At 25.3% G+C, this 21,762-nt stretch overlaps 1 protein-coding gene across 7 annotated transcripts in view; it reads right to left on the reverse strand.

The window, feature by feature from the left end:
• The window catches only part of LOC129963149 (protein vav-like), a 54,354-nt gene that overhangs the window by 11,683 nt on the left and 20,909 nt on the right, over window positions 1-21,762 (reverse strand). For 2 of the 7 annotated variants that reach the window (XM_056077253.1, XM_056077256.1), the window contains 15 exons: window positions 17,921-17,995; window positions 15,224-15,332; window positions 13,211-13,321; window positions 12,702-12,770; window positions 12,413-12,613; window positions 11,160-11,255; window positions 9,941-10,012; window positions 8,506-8,598; window positions 5,213-5,304; window positions 4,874-4,922; window positions 4,057-4,077; window positions 3,514-3,606; window positions 2,057-2,166; window positions 829-930; window positions 183-214 (listed from right to left, as the gene is read on the reverse strand). In XM_056077253.1, the coding sequence (XP_055933228.1) occupies window positions 183-214; window positions 829-930; window positions 2,057-2,166; window positions 3,514-3,606; window positions 4,057-4,077; window positions 4,874-4,922; window positions 5,213-5,304; window positions 8,506-8,598; window positions 9,941-10,012; window positions 11,160-11,255; window positions 12,413-12,613; window positions 12,702-12,770; window positions 13,211-13,321; window positions 15,224-15,332; window positions 17,921-17,995 (1,325 nt within the window). Of the gene's footprint in view, window positions 1-182; window positions 215-828; window positions 931-2,056; window positions 2,167-3,513; window positions 3,607-4,056; window positions 4,078-4,873; window positions 4,923-5,212; window positions 5,305-8,505; window positions 8,599-9,940; window positions 10,013-11,159; window positions 11,256-12,412; window positions 12,614-12,701; window positions 12,771-13,210; window positions 13,322-15,223; window positions 15,333-15,769; window positions 15,882-17,920; window positions 17,996-18,104; window positions 18,734-21,762 lie in introns of those variants that run through there. The other 5 variants (XM_056077252.1, XM_056077255.1, XM_056077257.1 and 2 more) reach the window with 4 other exon arrangements.

Consider the following 21,762-nt stretch of genomic DNA (forward strand, 5'->3'; position numbering starts at 1 on the left):
AATATTACAAATATGTTTATATTACGGGTGCATAGAGAAATATTTCAGACCTATTTATTAACATTCCATACCAAAAGCTTAATTATTAGACAATGCTTAAAAATAAAACAGTTTTAAGTGTAATAGAATAAAATATTAATTTATTTATAACTACCAATAGTGGAAAATAAAGAAAGGAGTACCTGAACACAAATAGCCTTGATAAAAAATTCCCCTACAAATAAATATTTCAAATTATAAACTCATTCACTAATACAAACAAAGAAAAGAAATTGAAGAAATAAATCAACATTAACTTAGATAAACATTGCATTGTATATTTTTTTTTAGTTTCTAAAAGTACTTTCATTCCGCTTTAATACTATCAAAATAAGTAGGAAAATATTATAATTAAAAAAACAAATAATAAATCAATTTATATCTCACCAATAACAGAAATTACTAAAAATATATAAGCAGCACCCATACAGATAAACAAAAACAAAAATATACCTCTTGTTTTAGAAGATAAAACCTATATAAATATTAAGTAAATGAGATAAAATATATTAGTTAACTTTCACTAAGTAATATGCATTCATAATCAAAATTTCATTAGCATGTACCCTTTTATAGAAAAATGTTATATTTCCTAAATTATGGCAACATAGTCTGGATTTTCAAAAATATAGTTCATTTTTGATATTTATTAAATCTTGAAATTTAAAAAAGACACTAATAGACAAAAAGTAGTTTCATGTATGGAAGGTTCCATTGAAATTTGCTTTATTGATATCAAAAGATGAAAATGTATAATTCAAAAATATTTTACATATGTTTTGTTCTTACCTTAATAATTTATCACATTCTGCACATGTTGTAGGTTTTTCAAATGTATGCATCTGGAATATATGATCTGTGTTCCTTAAAGCAGCTGGACAGACATTATCTCTGTTTAAGACAAATATGTTTGATTAATTCTTAAATAACAAAAAAAAAATGTATTTCTAAAAAGTAAAAACTCGATTACCACCACAATGAATAAAAAGTAAACTTGCAAGTAAATATTACACAATAGTTGTAATGAGGTAAAAATATATTCCAATAAAATAGTTCTTGTTTTATTAAACTGAATATGTATTTCACTACACTAAATTATACAAAATTAAAATCTAAATTAAATATCAGTTTCAAAATAAGAAAAATTTCTTAAAATCATAAATTCTGTAAATGTAATTCTTAACCACATATTATTTTAAAATATTATGAAATTTAAACTATTTAGTCCTGATACTCTTGTGTTCTAGAAAATTAAATCATATTTTTACAAAGAAAACAAGAAATAAAAAGAAAAATTTTAAATTCAGTAAAGTTTAGTAATATACATTATAAGCATTTTCAATATCACTCAAATATTTCTTTTTCTATTTCCCTTATATTTAAAGCCATAAAAATACAGACATTTTCTTTTTTTTATGAAATGCAATATATATATATTGATAATAAAAAAATTAAAAATATTTATTATAGTTGTCTTATTCTCCAAAGAAAACTAAAAATTCAAAGACGATTTAATTCTCAATAAAGCTCATAATCTTTGACTAAGGTTGCCTCAGAACTTCCTAAAGATTCAAGATATCACAAGATGAAATTCATATATGATTAATTAACATAAAAATATTTGAAAAATCTGTTCAAAATCTTCATTTTCTAAAAATATCAGGAAATGAAACAATACCAGATAGCACAGCATAGCACAGACTTTTCAGTAGAAAACTAACACCACACATTTAACTGTGATCTTCATTATATTCAAGTGCATTTGAAATTCAAAGTCATCTTTTCAATATTTTAGAAACTTTCTTTCAGAAATTCTAAATGTTTATCTTAAATTTTCCAAATATACAAAAATATGATAATATATCCGATTGTGATACATCTAAAAAATTATCTTGGAATTGAAATGTAATTTTTATTCCATATGTAGAAAGATATCAATGCATAATGCATATTTTTATTTGAACTACTCAAAATTATTGCATAGAATCAATATTTAGATAATAAAAGGTTCACTTACAATGCTTTTTCTATGGCTTCAATCCATTTTAATTTCATATCTTCAGTCTTGGCATACATTGTTAATGCTGTTTTGTTTTGCCTGTGAGCTAACAGCCAGAAGTAGCTCCACTGAAATATTCCAAAAATAATCAATAACAGTAAAACAGGGGACGATTTTAATCAAACAAATCTAAAGATAAAAAATATTTTTAAATAAATCATTTTAAATGCAATTTTTCAAAATACAATTAAAATTTATTTAATTAAAAAAATTAAGAAAAATTTCTCACATTAAAAAAAAATCCTGTTTCACAACAGAAAAAGTTTTTATATATTATTTATTCACTCAAAAAAAATGATGTTTAGATGATTTTATAATGTATAATTCCCACTTCATTTATAGCATATTATCAGTTGTGTTGCAGAAATAACACTAATTAGAATTTGTTACTACAGATTTAAACACACTGCTTTTTAGAATAACTATTCCTTTAATGTTATCCCCTTTTAAATAACTTTCTGCACAGAATGCTTTTAATTTTTTTCCATTGAATTTTATTTTCATCCAACTTCTAAACAATTTAATGAGAAGAGGGACCCTTTGTAAAAAAAACAACTACAATTTAAGACAAACTTTTCAAATAAAATCATTACCTATAAGTAATACAACCATGAAAGCAACAAATGCCAAAACCCTTTATTTAAAACACATAAAAGTGATAAATATCTGTAAAAACAAATATATTCTAAGGCAAACCAGCCTTTATGTATTAATTCTTTTCCTTAATCATTCTGAAATTTTTGAGCATATTTCCTTTTAAATTTGCAAGCTCAAACAACTTAGAAATTCAAAAATAAAAACAACCGAGTTTTGAAATGAAAATATTTAGAGGAAAGCATGAACAATAAAAGATATCTATTTAGATATAATTGTGTTATCTAACAAAAAAAAGTCAAAAAATCAAAGGCTTATAAATGTGAACATTATTAACAACTAAATAGCACCAATCAGTTTATGGAATCATCCAAATTTATAAATTATAATTAACATTGAATCAAAATTGCAAAAAAATGCCTGTTTGCAATCTTATACTAAAAATACCCAAATAAGTGAAAACAGTCATTTTGATAATAACTAAATAGGGTAAATACTGTCACACAACCATCAGAATCACATCATTTCAAATGATCTCAATCAAAATCAATCATATTTTCTAATATTAAGAAAAGTTTCTAACATTGCTTATTTTCTAAAATTAAGTTTAGAATATAAGTTTATTGAGTTAGGTTATAAGATTATTAAGTTTCAATGTTTCAGAAAATAAAGTCATACAGAAATATATACATTTGTGGAATATGATATTTTCTTTTGCATATCACCGATCAAAATATAAAAATGGCGATTTAGACTTCATTTATAAAAATGACTTTTCATGACTTTAAAAAAAAAATCTAGAAAAATTAAATTCTAATTACTTTATCTCTACTTCCAACTCTAGCTGTATTTGGAACATCTTCTACTTTATAATCAAGGAGAACCAAAGCTTCTTTGAAACTGTATTGCTCTCCCTAAAATTAATAAACATATTTTTTTTTTTTCAAATTTTATAAACATTATGTTTCAAAATAGAAAAATGTGATCTTATTAATAATCAGAAAATTATTTTAATACAGTATCAAATGAACAGAGAGATTTAATCTCTAATTTCTTTCCTTTAAGATTATTCACTTTTTAAAAATTTTCATTTCAGAAAGTATTTTTTTAATGCATTAAAAAAATAGAATGGTGCATACATTTATTCATGATTTACAATTTTTTTTAAATAAATCTCATAACAGAATATTACAAAGTTTATTTCCCAGTAGATTTTATTCAATAAAATGTAAAATTCTGCCAAACCTTCAACCTCGCTTGATAATTCATTATTTTCCCATTATTGACATGACAAAATGAAAAAAAGAATTAAATTTGTAACTAATAAACATCACAGCTTTATAAGCATTTTTATAAAATCTTACCCCTAAAAGTTTATCCATAATCTAGAGAAGCATAAAAATGGAAGAAAATCAATAATTACATATGTAAAAATGACATGAATATTAACACTGAAGCATCATAAAAACAAACAAAAATTATTTTCCTTTTCAGTTAGTTACAAATAAATAACATATAATATTTCTGCATAAATAGGAATATAATCAACATTTAAAATATATAGCATTTAATAAATTACAAAATAATTAAAGGATCCTTTTTTTAACTTTAAATACAATATGAATAAAGAAATTTATGCAAAATCATTATAATAAATTCATAATAAAATCGAAAAAATTACAGATACAAAAAATACATTTAGAAAATTTTAAGAAACAAGTAACGAATGCGATTCTAAACAATCAACAACAAGCTAAGAGCTTTCATTCATAATCTAATGCTAAGATCGATTATTTTGCTTAAAAAAATTATTTAAATAATTAATTATTAAAAAACAATAAAATGATTTGAATTTTCAATCTCATGTACTGTACATTATTTGCACATAATTACAAAATCCTTTAATTATTTTCAAATATATAAGCATCTATTTAAATAGAGTTGCTGGAAGATTAAAGCGAGACTGAATGTTGAGTTTAAGCAAACTTTTGAAACTGCTAATTAAACATATCAGTTAACAAATTACAGCAATAATATTCTTTTTCATTACCCAATTTCTTCAAACACATAATATAATTTGTTAAAATTATATAAATCTATAACATTTATTATGAATAACATTTTTTACTTTGGTTTTTAAAAAATCTAAAACTTGTTAAATGATAGTAATGAAATACAAACCCTTGTAGATTTACACATCAGCATTACTTTGTCAAAGATGAAAACATATCTGAAAATAAATAAATAGAAATGTAGTTTTAAACATCAATTGAAAGAAAAAAATGTAATTTAATTTTTATATAATAAATGTAGCGTGAATATTTGCTCAAAAAATTAACTGAACCATATATTATAAATACATTTACTGCAGAATTAGCAAATATGATTACTAAGCATTTAAAATTAGCTAAATAAAATGTTTCTGCAAAAAAAGCTGCAAATAGGCAATGCATAAGGAATAAAACAATTTCAAAATTATACAAAAAAAAACTTTAGGTCACTAAAAAGGGAATAAAATACCTATTCTTTAATCTATTGTCATCATGTGACCTTATTTTCAGTTCTCCATCTTTCAACAGTCTTCCATAGTCTTTCAATTCCAGATCTTCAGGCTAAGCAGAAATTTTTTTATTAGAAGGATATGGAAAAATCTCTTAACAAAAAATTATTATTAATTGAAACAATGTAAGATAATAATACCAAGAAAAACTTGCATTAAGAAAAGACAAACTTAAAAATTAAGGAACTACAAAAAATCAGTTCAGGTTTTTAACTATTAGCAAAGATTCATAAAAATTTATAAAAACAATTGAATCAATCATCATGAATATAATAAGGAACAGATGGTAAAATGAAATTTCAAGATAAATAATTTTCCAGTTATTCAAGATTTTTTCAACTGTATAAAACATTGCTTAAAAACAAATAACTGCATAAAAGTAGCATGAGGGCTTTTTTTTTTTTTTTTTTTTTTTTTTTTCATTTTTAACAATTTGTTACAAAACAAATACATTCCTCACATTTCTTAGATTTTCTAATAAATGAAGAGAAAATATTATTACAATTACAAAATTCTGTTTCAGGATTTTGATAAATCCCTTCATCTCGCACACACACACACACACACAAAAAAAAAAAAAAAAAAAACCATATTAAAAATAAAGTTTAAAAAAAAATAGGTCTGTATCAAATTCGTTTTTTATAGTTGTTGCTATTAATTGATAAATTACTATGCAGCATTTTTATTGATATTATTAGAGATCTTTGAGTTACACACCACATTAATATAATTAACTCTGACTGCATGTTATAAGTAACTCTTCTATGTTAAAGTATTTGAGAAAGTAAAATAAAGAACTTCCTCGTTATTTTTGTAAAAAAACCAGCAATACCATGTGACTAGGGATTGCAATACCGGTAAACCGAATACCGGTATTTTGAGCCCTTTGTACAATTTTGTAATACTGGTATTCACAAGTTTAAATATCGATTTTTCGGTATTTACTAGAAATCTTTTAAACTGTCTTATAATTGTTTAAATTGTTCAGTGATCGCCAACATAGCAAAATAGTATATATTTTTGTGTTTCCCTAATGGACGAAATTAATTAGACTGTGAATACAAAGTTGCATCGTACAATCAAGAGAAGTGATAAAATACTGTATGACAATGGATTGTAAAACCCTCCACCTTTTGTGCATGTATTAGCATGGGTTTACTTTGACAAAATAGGAGTGAGAGGAAAGATGAAAGGAGATATTTAGGAGGAGATTCTAAAACATGTTGGAACAATTTACTCTTAATGATGGAATGACTTTTGAAACTGAGAAATCCATCCAAAAAGCAATAATCGACTTAAATCAGCAAATTAATTTTTCAGATAGTGAATTCGACTTAATATCCAGAACAGGTTGTTATAACTTAATATAAACTTAATATTAAAACTGACTGTTGAGGCGTTATGTCGGAGAGATTCTAATTTATTAACAGCCTAATGCAACAATAAATTTCATGTTGCAGTCACTGAAAGAACAGCACACATCACTATCTGAAGAATTATATATTACATGGAAAAATCTCACAGAAGAAAGGCATACGGAAATAGAAAATGTCTTACGGTATTTACATAATTATAATGATTTTAAAAATGAAAAAGAAGAAAAGAGACTAACCAATTCAAATCTGATCAAGTTTGAAGTAAATTTTCTTACAAATTTTTTACCCACAAACCTATCCACATCCAAAAGAATTCGATACAATTATCAGAGGTTATGATGGCACTAATGTGAAAGGAATTGTCTCTTGAACAAAAATTAAAATTAGCGATAAAAAAAATTCAACAAACCAAAATACAATACAGAAATCAGCTATATCCAAAACCATCCGACAAGTAATCGATTTTTTTGAAGATGAGGTATTTAGAGGTAAATATATGGAAAAAGTATATCGTGCATTGCTAACAGTACCACCAATTATCGTAGATGCCGAAAGAGTGTTTTTGACAGCTGATAATTTTCGCACAAAATTACATTCCAGGCTTAATGACAGTACAATTGATGCATTATGTTTTTAAGATCACATTTCAAAAATTTGTAATAGTACCACAGACTGAATAGTGATGTTAACAGTTTTTTTGTTTATCTAAACATTAATATTGCCAGGCTCTCCGCTGAACACTCTATATACTTTCAGTGGGTTTCCTCACATGTTGGTTTAAATGTTAATGAGATAGTGGATAATTTAGCTAAGACTGCCTCAGCTGACATATTCCATGGTGATGCAACACTTATTCTGAAATCTCCTCTATCAAAAAGATGGAGTCGAGTGCACTTTGGAGAATCCCACCTGCTTACCCTTTATACTTTGGTAAGAATCCCAGTTGGCGTCACCATATGAATATCTCTAGAAAACAGCCAACGGCTCTCTCTTGTTTTTTAAGTGGACACACCAAATCCTTCATCTTCCAACACGGACAGAGGATCTTTGGTGAATGTCTTTGGTGCAAGGCAGATCAAGCTTCCCCCAATCATATTCTTAAATGTTTAAATTTTACGATTTTTGAGATTTTAAGGAATTCGCTATTGTTTTTGGACTTTTTAGATTTCCTTGGTTTCATAGAGGTGGTATAGCGCAGCTATACTACCTTGGATCAGAAACAACAACAAACTTATTTGTGAATGAAATAAAGAAGATATTCTTTTACTTTTTTATGATTCTTTATATACTGTTATAATTTAAAAGTTACAAATTATTTTTGTGATATTTACATTCTCTAATAAAACTGGTAAATAAAACAAAGAAACATCCGTGTTTTCTTTCTTTTCCTAAAATTTCTAATACCGGTATTAAAACCGGTATCCCGGAACTTTTGGTCCGATATTGCAATCCCTACATGTGACATTATTATATACTGACATAGAACAGTGAAAGTTTTTAAATAGATTAAATATAAAAAATGTATGACAGACTACTCTGGGAAATACTTTCATCTAAAATTTAATAGATGTATAGAGAATTTTTTTTTAAAAAAGTTCTTTTAACATATTTTTTAAATTTTACTACCTCAAAAATCCAGAATTATTTTTCACAACTTATTCTACAACATATTAAATTTTATACAAAAGTATTAAAATATTGATCATAAATAGTGATACAAATATAATGAAGAAATCAATAAGAGTGTCTGCAGAATGTGCACAATTTTACAAATAATGAAATTAAAAGCAACTAGAGGCAACAGGCAGCACAGTAAAAACAGTAAGGAAACAAAAGAACACTACTTTTGTTCTTTTTAACATAAAAAATATAATTACCATCCTCAAATCAGTAATGCTGGCTTGAATATCCCGAATAATCTGAAGAGTTTCATTGTCTCGCTTAACTTCATTGATATACTGTGCTAGATCCTAAAAATTAAGTATTCAAACATTAGAAAAAGGACTCAGGTGCATATTTAAAATCAGATGCAAGTGGTAAAAAAAATACATAAATAATTTTAACAATTTTCTTTAACACTGGCCACCTTTGTTAAATAAAACAATTCATAATAATAATTTGATAATCAACTAATTAGCTGTCTGTCTCAGAAAAATTTCAGAAATATTTTCAATTTGTAGCTCAATCTTAATAGCAAACAAGCAAAACATTTCAAATTTCATATTTTTACACACATTAAATAAAATTAATTTAGAAGCATTATACATGATTTGTTCATTGTATATGAACTTGCCTATTTCTTTCTTCCCTTTCTGTCCTCAACTAAAATTTGACTGAAATTCAGATAAACCAATAATTAGCTTACTGATTCCAAACATGTTTGCAAAATACATAAAATTAATTCTTGCAATCATTCTGCATTGGAGTTTTTGTAAAATATTGAAAAAATTTCATGATTCTTCTAATAAAATAAATTCTTAACTGATTCCACAAAAAATTTAGCACATTATAATAAAAAAGTAAAACTAAAAGAAGATAATATATTTATACACATCCAATAATATTACGGAAAAGTGAAGTAATGTTTATAAATGTGAAAAAAACACAAAAAAAACATTGGAGCTTAACTTTGAAATTAATCTTAACCATATATATATATATTAAATTTAAAAATTATTACAAAAATCTTTTATAAGGAAATTCTTCACATCTCAATTATCAACAATGATTGAAACACCCACAATAAAATATAAGTAGTAACAATTTAATTTCAAGAATGAAGACAATTATTCTAAAATATACTAAAATAAAAATATATTAAAATGTAAATCCTTCAGATCAAAACAGAAAAAGTGTAATGTAAGCGCATTTAAAACATTGATTTTTGACCAAATTGAAGTACTATAGAAAATACCAAATCAATGGTTTAGATTATACATTTCATTTGAAACACTAATAAATATTCTGAACTATACTGTGTTTTTGTAACAAAAACCGACAAACTTAACCTTAATGAATAAAATTCTTGAAATAAAAGACTAAAAAAAAAAAAGAAGAAGAAGGAGCAATTAATTTCAATATATATACTTATATTGATATTGTAATTATAAATCTCTTCTGATAATCTTTTGCAAACATATAGATAAGCATAACAAGGAGGGAGAATGAAAAGCATATTTTCAAGCAATAATATGGACATTACTTCAAGAACCATGAAAATGAAACTTTAAAAAAATAAAATCTAAATAAAAAATTAAAATACCACGAGAAATTCTGCTGAAGCATATAATTTATATTACAAGTGATACATACCAGCATAGCATCCAAAGCTTTCTGAAGACCAAAGTAATCCTCATGGGTTTTGGGGGTATTTCTGATTAATTCCTGAAAGGATTTAAAATTATTGAAATGAAATAAAAATATGCAATTAATGTGAGTCCATATGATTATATAGAAAAATTAAATTATTGCTTTTAAATTGGTTAGAATATTAAAGAATCTTATTTTCAATTACATAGAAAAGTAATTATCTTATGCTTGATTTTCTTTATTATAAAAGTATTTATTTGATATTATGATTTTTAGTGCTTTTAATTTAATAAAATGTATCAAGTAAATCACAATTAACAGTTAAAATCTTTCCTTAAATAATCCATCTGTTGTGTTTTTTTTTGTTTTGTTTTTTTACTATATGTTATTTATTGTTTTAATTTAAAAGTGAGGAAAAATGGTACACTTTTCTTTATTTTTAAATTAAAGCGTGATGCACTTTCAGTAAGCTATTGTGTTCAGAAAAATTTGTAACAAACTATACTCTATAATTACACAACTACTTTTTTTTAGAAGAAGCATGCAGAGGATTTTGTTAACAATGTAATTTATAGTAAAACAAAAATAAATTACAGCTGCTTATATTGTTTCTTCAATTTTTCAAAAGAAATTAAACTTTTGGAAATGTAAAATCACTAAAAAAAATCGAAATTGGCATAAGTTTATATGCATGATATTTCTACAAAATATTTTAGTATCTTGAAATAATGCATGTTTAATAATATTTGTAAGCTTTGAATAAAATAAGGAATCTTCACAGCACTAAAGTGTTAGGATTATTTTTTTAAGTATGACATATTTCATTTGAAATTAATAGTGCTTTATTTTTAAAGTAACAATAGAGGGGAAAACTGAAGAATCATACAATAGTAGCTAATGATAGTGGTGATTAAAATCAATCAAAAATTTATTTTGCATAGCATATATCAATGGATAATGACATATTTCTTATTCACACATTCACATAAAAAATGAGAATAAGCAATTAATATTAAAAATCTAAAAAAATGATGGTTATTCATGGTACAATAAAGTCACAGCAAACTGTGGGGGAAAAAAAAAAAAAAAAAAAACAAGCACACATACATTCTATATAACAGAAAATGTTCTGAAGGCAAATTTCAAATTAATTAATTAATATTCATTTAATTAAGAACTATTTCTAGAAAAGCATATATCTGTTATCATTTCAATTACTTACTTTTAGTAACAAATGATATTTGAGAATCCTCTGCATAGGAACCGAGAGAAGATCTCTAAGCTTAAACTTTCCACCATTAGCCTCTTGTTGGCAACGCTATAAAAAATATCAAATCATGTTGTTTAATTTCAAAGTAGGAAACTAAACTGCTATAAATAAATATATATCAAATATATAAATACATCATCGTTTCCAATCTATCAAATAACAAAAGTAAAATATAAAATCTTATTCATAATAAAGTTATTACATCATTTTTAGCTTATTGTTAAAATAAAATGGGCAGGGATAGTCTGATTGGTAGGGCGTTGGATTTGCATCCCTTGGGTTGTAAGTTCGAACCTCGCCAGCCGAAGACTCTCCATGTGTGTGGTGGCTGGCACATGTATAAATCTTTTGTGGTCACAAAGTCCTCCATGTTGAGAGTAATACTACTGGGGGTACTGGTTAAGAGGTGATCGTTCTCTGATTCAGGTATAAATTGAGATCTGTGGATGAGTGAATGAAATGCATGAATGAAGTCCACCCCGTAAAAAGGGTTGTGATGCATGAGTAGCTAAGACATACTCTTGGTCCTAGATGACACTACGGAAAAACAAGATATACTCTCTCGCCTTAAAAATCTCTGACGAAATCAGCGGGCTTGTCTATGACAAAAAGAAACAACAACACAATTGCTATTGTTGTAATTATAAATTATATGCAAATAGAAAAGGTTATTATACTTTTCTACCAGTTTGTCAGCCAATATGCCAAGCATAATGTTAGCATTTTTATTTATTTATTTATTTTAGAATAACAGTTAAATTCATACAAGCTAAAATACCATGAAAACAAAAATTTAAAAAAAAAATAAAAAAAATGGCACAAATTTTTTTTTGTGCACAGTTAATTTGGCTGCAGTCCTCTTAATCAGATGACACTTTGGAGAGAAAAGGTAGCAGAGAATTATCAAATCACAGTTCACAGCAATATTTATTCACAAATAGCTTTCAAATTATTTTTTAAATAAAGGGTGCAAATCTAATAGATTAACATTCCTATGTAAAATGAAGAATAAAACGATGGTTAGCTACAAAAACAACTTGATAGAAATACATGAAATAAGTTAAACTAGTCAAAATTTACCTATAAGATTATTTAAGAATAAATTCACATTTAATATTATTAACTATTCATTTAAGTCTAGATATCCACAACCAAAATCTTCTAAAAAGTAATTGATAATTTAAATAAACGAAGTAAAATCTTACAAGAATTGCTTGATTGATAACTTCACTCTTATTTGAAAGCTCTTCAACCTTCTCTTGCGCAGCAGGTAACTTGGAACAATATTCACCATAAACAATGAACTTATCTTTCCAATGTAGAAAACATTCACTTATTTTATATTGACTTGATGTGCAAGCTTTGTACAATTCACTATGAAAACCAGTGTGTATTTCTGCTAGTTCCTATAATAAATACAAAATTATTATTTCTGGATTATATATTTGAAAAATATTAAGAACATTTTCAAGTAGCATACATAGTATTACATACCTTAATATTCATAAAAATAACTTTTCTTATATCTGCTGCCAAGATGGATTTCAGTGGTCTCATGAAATGCTAAAGATCACGAATAAAAAGAGAAAAACAATAAATCCCTAAAACATTACAATACATTACAGAGAGAATTAGCAATTGTATTATTATAGATCAATATTTTCTTTAAAAAAATGCAAATGTCAATTCATATTTTAAACCTTATTATAAGACAAAAAAGAGGGATAACCAGTACTTTATCGATAAAGAGTTTTTCATAATAAAATGTTACCATTACTCCTAATTTTCACTTTTATAAAAAAAAATTAATCCACAGTTTATAAATAAACTATGTTAAATTTTATTCAGATTCAAAAGCAAATCACATGAAAAAATTGTGAACATTCTTTTCTTGAATTTTTAATACAAAATCTTTTATTAAATATTTCTGGTGTGATTACTTTAAAAAATACTGCATCACGCATAAAGAGAAAATTAACATTATAAAATAAAACTTTGTATACCTTTATAATCATATTTAATGCTTCAATATAGTTCTTTTCTGTTTCAATAAGTTCTTTTATACAGTAGTCTCTTTTTTCGACAGGATGCACAGGATGTGTAGCCGAAACATTCTGCAATAAAGTAAAATTTTAATTCTTAGAAATAGTAAATAATTTTTATCTCCATTCAAAACTATAGAACTTTAAATAGATAATTTTGTGAATCCCAAAAAAAGATTATTTAATCATGCTTTGGACAAAGTAATGATTAAAAAAAATAAATGAGAGAGATTCTAAAAGTTTGATATTACTTTCAGAAAAATGCTACCCTATGATTGAAAGCTATTTAATTAGATTAGTAAAAAAGAAATGAAAGGAAAAGAACAATACAAAATTTTTAAATCATTTATCTAGAACAAATTTGACAGTATTTTATTAAAAAAGTAAATTTCTCTTAAAATATGTTATATCAAATTCTTCTACATTTTAATTATCTTTCAATAAATCATATCAAGCTATTTTTGTAGTCATATACTTTATTACTGCTACTGAAATGAATGAATTGCCTCTTAAGAGCAAAGAAATCAAAAATGCATACAAAGATAATAAAAAAAACGTTCTCATTTCATTGAAGCAATATTTATATGGTACCAAACTTTGCTTAAAATATCCAGTGAAAATGAAAATGTTCACTGGATTTGTTTAAAAAAAAAAAAAAAAAAAAAAAAAACTCAACTGTAGTGATGTGTTTAAAAAAAAGACATAACAATCATAACTTCATGACTATTTTATTAAAATTGTTGAGTATAATGACTTCTATCAATTCTTTAAACTCGATTTACAAGCATAAATATGGCCCATGATGCTTTATAAATATAGTTCTCAATAAATTGGGGGGAAAAATTAATGTTAAAAAAGGTTTAAATCAATGTTACCAAATAAAATCAAATAAATGTATAAAATATTTTTTTAATATCCTTATATTGATTTTTAAAAAAAGAAAATTATTGAAAACAGTCAATAATAAATTCATAAAAATCAGTGGCATGGCTTTATACTCTCTTTCATTTGCTTTATTTAACAACTCTGTTGGCTTTATCAATGATCATCACTTAGCTTTACTTTATTACTTATTTTATTTTTATTTGGAGGGCAAGATCATTGCAAGAAAAATTTAGTAGTATTAATAATGTATTAAAACTAATTTCATTAAAAATCAATATTTATAATGATATTTGGTTTCAGTGGTGGTTTTTTTTTTTTTTTTTTCCAAAGAAAATACAATAACAAACTATTTCAAAGTACAATACTTTAAATTTGTGATTTTACAATGATATAATTTAATGATGTGATAATTATATAATTTAATTGAAAATATTTTTTTTTAATTATATAAAATTTTTAGAACCAATTACACTGCTCCCAATACAATCCTTTCAATCCTCTGGTTAAAAAAAAACTATCTTATGTATATGTATTGTAAAAAATTAATACTTTCATAAGATTACTCAATATCAGATTATTTCATTATAATTGTGCATATTTATTTGTAAAAGGCTATCACTAAGTTCTCCGAAAAAAAAGGTAAATCAACTGAATTTCTCCTAATAAATTTTATTTTGAACGCACTTTTCATTTAAATAAAAACTCATTTAAATTTCTTAGTATCCTTATGCTTTAATTTAATTACCCTATCCTATTAAATTTATTATTAATTTAATTTATAATAAAAATGAAAATATAATTTTATTGTCTTGCCATGCAAAAGACTGCAACTCCACATAAAACAGAATAAAAAGTATCAACATTTAAAGATTATTATTCCCAAATTTATAATTCAAATTATTCTTAATTCATAACATTTTTTGTGCGGAATAATCCATTTTTTTCCATTTGTCATACATTTTGTTTGTCGTCAGTTCGAATTTTACTCTAAAGATAAACAAATTTTATATTTTCTATTCTTTTACTAAAAAATAATTAGTCAAACCTATACATCAATAAAGATTAATACTTTAATGTATAAAATTATACCTTTGATGGTTTATACTGAACTATATCTTCATACACATCATAAGCCTCTTCTCTGTCTTCATCAGCCAGAGTATATGGCTGTTCCACATTGGCCGCATAATCAGTTTCACTGTACGATAAAAAGCATGCATAGCAAGCACATTAAAAAGATGCAAAATCATGCACATAATAGACAAACATTTTTTTTCATTGTTAAACAACAAATAAATTACATGCTAAACACACATTTGAATTGCAAAGCAAATAAAGGAAATAATAAAATAATTTGATAACTTAAAATTTAATGGAAGGGAAATTTGTTCAAAGAAACTCAAAAGTGATATTGAAGCCTTTGAAACAAATAAAACAATGCATAAAAGCTCTCAAAACAAAAAAGAAAACAAGCTGATACAAAACAAAAATCATGCTCATGGTCAAATGCCGAAGCCAATAATCAAAAATGAAACAAAACAAAAGACGCTTAGTGGAGCTCACACTGAATGCAACCAGTGCAATCTTCTAACATGCAATGAAGCAAATTGGAGAAACTTATTTCCATTAACTAACCTCCTGAATCCTAAGAGTAACATAACAAAGATCTTCATATATATCTTCTTCTTTACTCCGACGTGGACTAATAGGAAATTCAAGTGTAACCATAGTTTCCTCTTCATTATGGCTATAGAGTCGTAAGATAATTTTTTAATTTAAATGTTCTCCAAAACCAGATCCAAAAAAACTCAATATAACTGTTACACAGTCTTAATTTAAAGGCTTTATGTTTTGCTACTTAGTATAAGTGAGCTATATCACTTATTTTAGAAAAATGGAAATCATTAGTTCCATCAAGAGATTTTGTATCACTAGATTATCATGAATGTAAACAAGTCAAAATAAAACCATGAAAAAGTTTGCAGAAGACTATAGTATCAGAATAAATTATTTGTTTTGATTAAAAACTATTTTTATTCCTTTTTAAATCAAATAAAATTCTAATATTTATTAATGCTTGAAAATGAAGTTTTTACTGCTCACAATTCCAAAGCTATTTAAATTATTAGTTAGACGAATTTATAAATCTGATCAAGTTGTCAAGTCTTTTCAAAGTAGCATTATTAGTGAAACTTTAAAAACATGACTGAATACTAAAGACAGATATTCCATGAGCATTCAATGAATAAAACTCAAAACTTCATAAGACAGCACCTCCTTTTATAAAATTCCTCCACTAAACCAAAATAAGAACATTTTATCTTAATGGAATTTAAGGTGCATCTAACTCATATGCACAAGTAATGATCATATTCAAAGAATATAATATAAATATCTCTTAAAAGGATAGTAGTTGGCTCAGTATGATTAAACAAAATAAGCTGTTACAGCTTATACAGCATTTAGTAATAAGACTTGCTAAAATATATATGATAATAAACACAATAAAAAAATGCTTCACTGAATCAGAAGCTGGTTTTTTTAACAATATTTTGAGAAGTTTGATTTAAAAAAGTGTTTTGCTATTTATGATAGATATTGTGTAATCCATTTACAAATGTCAATGCTATCCACTGCATCAAATAAAAGACATATAGAGGAAACAACCTATCTTAATAAAGATAGATTTTCAAAAAAAGCCATTTATTATGAGTTAAACTTTCATAAAAAATCAATAGAAAATTAATTTTGCAAAATATTAAAAAAAATATTAATGAATCAAAAACATCTAAAAAAATCTGTATCATTGTTCAAACTCACCTACCCATTCATTACTATTAAACAATCAAAGATATAATATAACATCTAGAGCTCTACCTCTTGAATGTTCTTCTATAACAGAATAATTGAATATGAAGGAAAATGACTGCAAGCCATGTAATGCAGAAGGGTTTAATCCATGTTCATTATGATCAATTATTTGTCAATGACAAAAGAGATTTATAGAATCTCCAATCAAAGGATGAAAGAAAACAATTCAAGATGATTTTATTAGTTTTGTTGATTGGAATACTGGTATAACACAACCACCCTACAATAATTTTCAAAAAAAGAATCAAAGACAAGATTCATTAGAGAAGCTGTTTCAAGATCAATTTTAAATATAAATGAAATCAAATAACTGAAAAGATCATATACTTAATTACTGATATAATTTTGAATCAGATAACTAAAACCAACTGAAACCTCAAACAACTTTTTGCATCAAGACAAATATTACTATAAACAATAATTTTAGAAAATACTCTTAAAAAGCAAAAATATTAGAATATGGAAATATTTATGAAAGATAACTGAATTTTCACATTTTATTAAGTTAATTTAATATTATTGATATTTTCAAGGAATACAATTCTGTCAAAAAAATTTAATGTAACCGACAATTTATAAATGACACGTTGGAAAGTCACTGCTTATTTAAAAATTTAAAATAGTAGGAAAATTTTCTTTTTAGATAATTTTAGATTAATTTGGTAATAATTACTTGTATCTCATATTTAAACAATACTCAAATAATACAGCCTTAACTACTTTTTTACTTGCACACAAACAAAAATAGAAAAAAAAAAATTAAAATCAAACAGTGCCTTAAGTGCTTGAATAAATTTGTTCATAAAGGTGCTTGAATAAATTTAAAAATAAGTGAATTTGAAAACAGGCAAGTATACAACAAAATATAAAATGAATAATAAAAAAAGAAATAAAAATATAGCAAAAAAATCTTACTTGGCAAGCTCTTCCAAATTGCGATAAATATCATCATTATAATAATCATGGTGTTTAGCTAGTGACGGGAACCCCCTGAAACAGATAAATTATACATTATTAATATTACATTAATTTTTTAGAAAAAGGATAACTTCAAAGATTTTTTTCAAAAAAATTAAAAATAATATTAATATTTTTTTACATATATAATGAATTGTCCATCCTTCCAAATTATAGAGTCCAGCTGTATAGTAAGTAATATTTTAAACAGCGTATTTAATAACTACAGCATTGTTAAAAATACAAAAACCACCATAGGTAGCAATTAAGTAACGCATAGCACGAGTGCATTATTGAAAATATTCTAAATTCAATCAACTGAGCATTTTGTAGTGTTTGTAGCGTTTCCTTTTATTAAATGGACTTGGTAAAATGATGTCCAAATATTTTTTTCATAATTGAAATTATATACAATAAGTTTAGCTTTTCAAAACATATCATAAAATCCTGATCTCGTATTAATTACTCAGATCAGATGTGATCATATGAGTTTTCAAAAATAATACAGATGTACAATACAATACAATTATTATCTTAACAAATTTCGGATATTAATTATGCAATCGGACAATATATTGTATCTTACAAATTGAATTTCTTGAAAGCCTTTATATTCTCAAAGCAATGACAACACAAAATTGACCAATATATTATAACACCGATGCAAGAATGACAGATTAAATGAAATGCCATGAAGACATCTCGTAACAAAGAAAGATGAAACGATGTAACATAAAGCACTTTTTCTTTCTCCAAAATAATGCAATAATAATATTTCAAATATCACGTTTTTAATTTTTTTTTTTTAAATCTATCATAGCATATATAATGCGCTAGTTATTTCTGCAGTATCGATTCGAAACACAGCCAGAAATTGCTCTTGTACTCGAAACCATCAACCTCCTGAAATATAATTCTTCACGACAATTGTAACTTCGGCACAAAAATTCAAAAATTTAACATCGAAAATAATTAGAATTTTTCGACAAAGTATTATAATGATGAATTCTATTTCCTCATTTTTCAGATCGGATCAAACGATATTTAAAACAAAATTTAAAAGAACGCTACAACAATGCTTTTAAACCAATCCTGCAATCGGAACATCCTTTGAATATCCGCTTATTAAATAAATTCAATATGTCTTAATCTCATAACTCTTTTTACTACTCATAATGAAAGATATTTCGCTCAGAGGGTTAATAAAATAAGCATCTAATTCTAAAGGACCTCGAATAAACAAATTTTCACAATCGAATTCGGAATACATCATAGCAATAAGATTTGGCAAAGAAACTATTATACAACATATCCCAGGTCAGTATGGAAACACAAGACACATATCTTGTGATCAGTTGGCAAATTGAGATTTTGTAAGTAGTAGCAGCTAAGATAAGATTATAAGTTACACAACAAACAATTTAGATTTGTACAAAACAAATCAAGCCATCCACAAATCAATGTATTTGTTAAAGGCGGAACGTCAGTTTTAAGAGTGAATAATAAACTGCATGTTGTCTTTCTACAATCATTGTATCTTGAAAAATCAAAAATTAATAAATAATTTTTTATATTATGAATGTATTTATTCGAATTTTCAGTATCAAACATAATTTATTACATATAAGTGCATATTTAATTGCTAATATTCTATCATTGATGTGATTCAAAAGACTACCGAAAGACTAAAGAATAGCAGTAATTTATTACGCAAATATGCGTAATAAATTACTGCTATTAATTGTACTTATAATACAAAAATGCAATTCATAACAAATAAAAATAATGCAATATTCATTTGAAAAATTATTTTCTTAAATCGTTATAGTCTAGGATTTTTATTTAAAAAATTCCAATGGTAACATGAAAAAATGAATTATCTTGCCGTTATTTTGAAAAAAAAAAATTTTCCTTAAATATCGTGAAAATATATGTTACACACCTGAATTTATTTCAATGATTAATTTTATTCAAGAAAATTTGTACAATGATAGTAAAGAAAAACTATTTGCTCCAACACCGTTGGAATTGACAAAAATAAGACACAATAGTACGAGAATTTTCATTTTAATTTCTCGCGCAAAATTAGTTAAAAAGTAAGTAATTTCATTAAAGAAATTTTAACTTTAACTTATTTAACAAATAAACCCCATTTAATTTTAAAAAAAATTAATGAATCGTTTAGAACACATCTTAGTGTAAAATCTATTTTGAAAATCAATCAATTTCATTAAAAAAATATTGCAACATATCCTTTTTAAAATTTTTGCTCAAACAAATTTCAATTGATAAGCAAACATTATACATGCATGTATAAAATAAGCTCTGAAGGCTTTTGAATTTTACTAAGGCGAAAATGATTATTTATCACTGAATATAATAATATAAATAATTGAAAAATTTACTATAAGGAATTATTTATTTTACTTCATATTTCATTCATCTTACAACTTATTGATTTATTTTATGCCGGAAAAAAATTTTAAAAATAGCAGTGTGTAAAAAATAAAATATAATGAAAAATCTGTACATAATGTAATCAAATAGTTTAAATATTTCTTTAAACTATCGGTATATCCAAACATATTTTTTATGTTAAAAAAAAAATCTTTGAAAACACACATGACTTAATTTGATATGTAATTTTTTTCAAGCAGATAAATGAATTCGACATCATGCAGCCTCTAAATTAAATCATTAGCATGCTAAATATTGATTTCTAAATTGGTTAATTATACAAAAAAAAACCGATCCGAAGATAATCCTCTTTATTGAAATAATGTCGCATTCTTAAGATGCCCGATCACATAGATAGAACTCAAAAGGCAAAAGTGTCAGTCTTATGTTTGTGAGCAAAGCTTGCAATATAAATAGAAAATTCGACAATATTGCAAACTTTTCCAACTTTCACACTAACCCAAGTGTAGATTTTTGAAACATGTTTACCATCATCAGTCTTAAATGGAAGCAATAATCCATGATAAAACTGAAAAACGGAATTTCTGATGTCCTTGAAATAAAAGACAAACCTTTATCACAATCTAAGCTTCGAATCAACAATCATATCGGTCAACTAAAAGGTTAAGAACAAATCCCAAATATAAACAGAGATTTAAAAACAAGTTATTTGATACAGACATGTATAGAATGTCACTCCGTATTCCTACATCTAGACATTCATAGCATTTTAAATTAAATAGATATTGGTTGGTAGTACAAAACTATACAGTCTCGCGCGATTAAGAGTTCATAACTATTCCCAGTAACAGTCCATTGACCTCTTGACCTACAAATTTACTTAACTTCGTAATTAGATGACACATTCTATTTGGAATATTCCATCTCCTACACTAGCGCGAAGAGCACTCATTCGATGCATGTCAGACACGTGATTGTATACGAAGGGGTTATAAAATGATAGTACAAGAACTGAGAATGCATTTAGGTATCTTTCCTTTTGTTGTTGAATTTAAAATTACATATAATTTTAAAATTCTGGTATCAAGACCATACAGCAAGTTTCATTTAAGTAGTCGGTTACATTTTTGAATTATTGTATCACATCTATTCGAATAGAATAGACAGTCAACTTTTGACAGATTTGGCCCAAAATCTGGTAATTATCTACATTTTTAATCATAAAGAGATATACCAAATTTAATCGATCTTGCTTGTTTGCTGCATTTCTAGGTTATGTTCCTATTTATGTGAACAGATTTTCTATTGGTGGTTTTCGTGAAAATTTGGATAGCAATCTATAATACGATGTTAAAACTCGCTTACTAAAATTCACCCCTAAT

The sequence above is a fragment of the Argiope bruennichi genome, chromosome 3, assembly GCF_947563725.1.
Source record: "Argiope bruennichi chromosome 3, qqArgBrue1.1, whole genome shotgun sequence".
Classification (NCBI taxonomy): Eukaryota; Metazoa; Arthropoda; class Arachnida; order Araneae; family Araneidae; genus Argiope; species Argiope bruennichi.